We start from the raw sequence: 5283 nt of genomic DNA, 5'->3' as shown, positions 1-5283 counted from the left end.
TTTTTTTTTTTTTTTTTTTTTTTTTTTTTTTTTTAAGACAGAGTCCCGCTCTGTCACCCAGGCTGGAGTGCAGTGGCACAATCTTAGCTCACTGCAACCTCCAACTCGATGATTCAAGCGATTCTCTTGCCTCAGCCTCCCAAGCAGCTGGGATTATAGGCACACCACCATGCCAGGCTAAATTTTTGGATTTTTTTAGTAGAGACGGGGTTTCGACATGTTGGCCAGGCTGGTCTTGAACTCCCAACCTCAGGTGATCTGCCCGCCTCGGCCTCCCAAAGTGCTGGGATTACAGGCATGAGCCATGGCGTGTGGCCAGCAATACATCTTTCAAAAGCAACATGCACTGCGACTCAGGAAAGCCTTTTTCGTTTCCAGTTTTTTGTTTTTTCGTGTGTGTGTGTGTGTGTGAGTGAGAGAGACAGTCTCACTCTGTCACTCAGGCCGAAGTGCAGTGGCACAATCTTGGCTCACTGGAACCTCCACCTCCCAGGTTCAAGTGATTCTCCTGTCTCGGCCTCCTGAGTAGCTGGGACTACAGGCATGCGCTGCCATGCCCTGCTAATTTTTGCATTTTCAGTAGAAACAGTGTTTCACCACGTTGGGCAGACTGATTGCGAACTCCTGACCTCAGGTAATCCACCTGCCTCAGCCTCCCTCTCAAAGTACCGACTTGAGCCACCGCGCCCAGCCTTCAGTTTTGTTTTACAATGCTTAGCAATGCCTATCACCATACAAGCTCATCGTCTACTAAGAAGCTTTTTGTATAATTGAGTCCAAATGGGGTCAGGATGTACCTAGTGAGCACTGATAGAGCCAAGAGTGAGACATTTCCCAGCAAAGTATCCTAGGAATCTGCTTGATGATTTTTTTTCTTCATGGCCTCTTATGCCCATTACAGCCCTCCCCCTTGCACCCCCACCACCAAGTAGCTCAAGGCAAATTAACCAGGAAAATCATCAAATGTTATTTCTTACAATAGTAATCATGGTTGACCTTAACTATCCTCAACATTATAGCAATTGCTTTTTAATAGTCTAAATAAGTTAGATACTGTTATTATCCCTATTTTGACAGATGAGGAAACAGACACAGCAAGGTTAAGTAGTCTATTCAGCATCATTTGTGGCAAAGCCAAAATTAGAACCCAGAAAGGGTGAATCCAAAGCACACACACACCCTTAAGTACAGCTCTGTGAGAACACTTAGCTGCTGAGAAACATCTCATAAGGAGTTACTAGAGGGCGGTAGAGAACCACTCTGCAGTAAGGGAAAGAAGAGAACAGATAAGAACATGTATCCAGAAAGGTAAAACTTATGCAGTGAGGGTCTGCCCAAAACAAGTGAGTCTGCAACCCTTCGTGTGCTGTTTCCAATGAAAATTGGAGTAGTTAGAAATACTTTAGCAGCTGGTGAGTAGAAAATTAGTAAATTAATTTAAGAAAAAATTGGAGTAGTGAGGACAATTCCCACTCATGTCCTTTAATGTCGAGTAGAGGATGCATACTCATTAGAAATGTGTCAGATATCTAACATTAAAAAAGAAAAACTTGAAGAAATAGAATAATTTGGGGAATTGGTAGAATTTGGGGTTCTTTGATCTTTCATTAAAGATGAAAAGGGGCAGGGACACAGTAGGAGAAAATGATCCATTGAGTTCCGGATAGAGAAGCAATGGTCTGACTACAGTTGGGCTATATTTGAAAGACTTGAAGCATGGCTGTGAGGCTGTAGCATCATGCACTGATTCTCCTTTCTGCACTTCTAATGATTGTGGTTTTTGATCAGGGTCTTAGCACCAGCTCAGACCATGTGGACCGCAGATGAGATTGCTCAGCTGTGCTATGAGCACTATGGGAGCAGGCTGCCCAAGAAGGGGAAACCTGAGCCAAACCACGAATGGACGTTATTGGCAGCCGTGGTGAAGATACAATCTCCAGCTGACGAGGCCAGCGACACCCATGATAAGCCGGTGCAAGGTGAGACATTTTCTCCTTGGAACGCTCCTCACTGTCGGAGATGGTAAAGTTACACATTGCTGTACTGTGCAGCGACAGTTGTGAGTGGGGTGTGAACTACGTACAGTGTTAGGTGTGTGTGCTTGTCCTCCACTAGGTGGCGCAGTATCTCTGATGGCGGAGACTGCCGTGCTGGAGCGGCAGCCCTTGGTTGAGTGGGCCCCTGGGAATCCCCTGGAGGAGTGTGCAGACTGATTACACCTTAGCACTGGGGAACATTCCGTTTCTCAGAACTCACACGATTTGTTTTTTCCCCACAGTGACAAAGGAAGTTGTCTCAATGGGAACAGGAACAAAATGCATAGGCCAGTCCAAAATGAGGAAGAGCGGTAAGCACGGGTGGGAGTAAGATTTAGCTTTGGAAACCAGTGTCCATGTTTTACCCTCCTTGTCAGGGAAGGAGGGGCCGTATCAGTTGAGGTGCATGGCATTGTTTCCTACTGACTGTCAGTCCAGTTGGAAAGACAGTGCTCGCTTCAGGAATGGAAATCCACCATCAAAGCAGAGGCCTCTCTAGAAGCCTGCTTTCTGAATAACTGAAAGCTAGCCAGTATTTTCATGCTCAAACCACAGATTCCTTAGGCTTAGCTATTCCACATTAGGTGTGGAAGGCTTTGAGGCTCTATAGCAGGTAGTGGCTGCTGAAGCCCCAGAAAGCAGTCATTTTTTTTTTTTTTTTTTTGAGATAGTGTCTTGTTCTGTCGCCTAGGCTGGAGTGCAGATGGCTCAATCTCAGCTCACTCCAACCTTCTCTTACCAGGTTTAAGCCATTCTCCTGCCTCAGACTCCCAAGCAACTGGAATTACAGGCATCCACCATCATGCCTGGCTAATTTTTGTATTTTTGTAGAGATGGGGTTTCATCATGTTGGCCAGGCTGGTCTTGTACTCCTGACCTCAGGTAATCCCCTCGCCTCAGCCTCCCTAAGTGCTGGGATTACAGGCGTGAGCCACCGGACCCGGCCAGCAATCTTGAATTACAGAAAGCTTTGGGCCTCACCAAGAATGTGAAAATTCCTTAGAGATCTGGAGTTTTTTTGTTTGTTGGTTGGTTTTTTTTAAGAGACAGGGTCTCACTGGAGTACAGTGGCACTATCATAGCTCCCTGTAGCCTTGAACTCCTGGGCTCAAGTGATCCTCTCGCTTCAGCCTCCTGAGTAGCTAGACTACAGGTATGCACCACTATGCCCAATTCATTTTTTTCATTTTTATTTTATAGAGACAATCTCACTATGTTGCCCAGGCTGGTCTCAAACTCTTAACCTCAAGCTATCCTCCCGCCTTGGCCTCCCAAAGTGCTGGGATTACAGGCATGAGCCACTGCGTGCCTGGCCAAAATTCGGGATCTTTACCTCTTCTTCTAGCTAGCAGGTTTCTCTTTGAATTGGCTTCCACCATTCTCCTTGCCTTAACCTCCTGTATATGAGGAAGCTTTTCCAGGACCACTATGGATTAGAATAGATGGAATTGTATCACCATGAGCACAAGTATGATACCTCTGTACAAAAGATCTGGACCCCTGTTCTCCAAATAACGTTTTTCTATAAATTAGTGATTCTCAACTGGGGGTGATTTGTACCCCAGAGGACATTTGGCAATGTCTGGAGACATTTTTAGTTGTGACAAATCGGGGAGGGGTGCTAGTGGCATCTCATGGGTAGAGGTCAGGAATACTTCTAGTAAATAGTCTACAAGGTATGGGTTAGACCCCCCACAGCAAAGAATTTTCTGGCCCAAAATGTCTACAGTGCTGGGTTGAGAAACCCTGCAGTAAATGCATTGTTATTCATGATTTTGGTACCTTCTGGCAAAACTTTCCAGGTGCTACATGACCATCCTGGGTGCTGGTAGGACTGCTGTGTTCTGCTTCTAGGAACCAGAGCCTCTCCAGCTTCCATATGTCTTCACTTGGTGTCCTATCTTTGTCACAGGAGACATCCTCAATGATAGCCATGCTGAGGTCATAGCCAGACGGAGTTTCCAAAGGTAAATCCACATCCCCAGAGAGTATGGTTCAGGGCTGGGATGGGAGCCCCAGAATTTATATTTCTAATAAGCTCCCAAATAGAGATTGTATCAGTCTGTAAACTACACTTTTAGTAGCAGTGTGGTCTAAGCTAGTGGTTCTCTCTTTTTTTCCTTGAGACAGGGTCTTGCTCTGTCACCTAGGCTAGAGTGCAGTTATGTGATCTCAGCTTATTGCAGCCTTGGCTTCCTGGGGCTCAAGCAAGCCTCCCACCTCAGCCTCCTGAGTAGCTGGGGTTACAGGTACACACCACCACACCCAGCTAACTTTTTCTGTTTTTTATTTTGGAGACAGGGTCTCACTATGCTACCCACACTGGTCTTGAATTCCTGGGCTCAAGGGATCCTCCTGCTTTGGCCTCCTCAATTACAGGTGTGAGCCATGTGCCCTGGACTAGTGGTTCTCAAACTTGTTATGCATCAGAAGAACCTGGAGGGCTTGTTAAAACCTGGATTGCTGAGCCCACTACAGAGATTCTGATTCAGCACATCTAGGGTTGAACCTGAGAAACTGGGTTTCTTCATTTGTGTGTTTTTTTTTTTTTTAACAAAAAAATAGGGTCTATCTCTGTAGCGCAAGCTGAAGTACAGTGGCACAATCATAGCTCACTACAGTCTCAAACTCCTGGGTTCAAGCAGTCCTCCTGCCTCAGTCTCCCAAATACAGATAGGAGGTTACAGATAGGGTTACAGATAGGAGCCACTGAGGCCAGTTCAAATTGGAGGGCTAACAAATTCCGAGGTGATGCGGATGCTGCTGGTGCAGGGACCACACTTTGAGAATCACTGGTCTAGAGCATTCTCATAATTCCCAATCCCTACTAGTCCCATTAGTCTACATTAATCAGTAATGCTGTCTTAGTAATCACCCAACCAGAGGCTTTCTCTTTACCACGGAGATTGTTTGTTCATCCTAATTACATCTTGCAACTCTTAGGTATCTTCTCCATCAACTCCAGTTGGCAGCCACCCTGAAAGAGGATAGTATCTTTGTCCCAGGAACTCAAAAAGGACTGTGGAAACTCAGACCAGACCTCATTTTTGTGTTTTTCTCCAGCCATACACCCTGTAAGTATATTCAAGCCTTTGGTTAATGTTACATGGACTACTTCCTTATGTTTGTATTATCCATAGATAGGTATTTCCTAAAAATCACTAACTACTGAAGTAGCCACAAGTAGTGACAGCACCTTTTTATGACAGGCCAGTGTACCCAATCACTTTTTTTTTTTTTTTTTTTT

The 5283-nt window shown here is 45.4% G+C and overlaps 1 protein-coding gene across 3 annotated transcripts in view; it reads left to right on the top strand.

Annotated features, from left to right (window-relative positions):
• Positions 1-5283, top strand: part of ADAT1 (adenosine deaminase tRNA specific 1) — a 27990-nt gene that overhangs the window by 1482 nt on the left and 21225 nt on the right. For all 3 annotated transcript variants that reach the window (XM_037739270.1, XM_017530594.2, XM_017530595.2), the window contains exons 2-5: positions 1789-1979; positions 2279-2347; positions 3949-4003; positions 4980-5110. In XM_037739270.1, coding sequence (XP_037595198.1) covers positions 1811-1979; positions 2279-2347; positions 3949-4003; positions 4980-5110 — 424 coding nt within the window. In that variant the 5' untranslated portion in view covers positions 1789-1810. The remainder of the gene's footprint in view (positions 1-1788; positions 1980-2278; positions 2348-3948; positions 4004-4979; positions 5111-5283) is intronic.

The sequence above is a fragment of the Cebus imitator genome, unplaced genomic scaffold (genome assembly GCF_001604975.1).
Source record: "Cebus imitator isolate Cc_AM_T3 unplaced genomic scaffold, Cebus_imitator-1.0 Scaffold66, whole genome shotgun sequence".
NCBI classification, from domain to species: Eukaryota; Metazoa; Chordata; class Mammalia; order Primates; family Cebidae; genus Cebus; species Cebus imitator.
The sequence above is the reverse complement of the archived record's forward strand: the minus strand, read 5'-3'. Positions and strand labels throughout refer to the sequence as shown.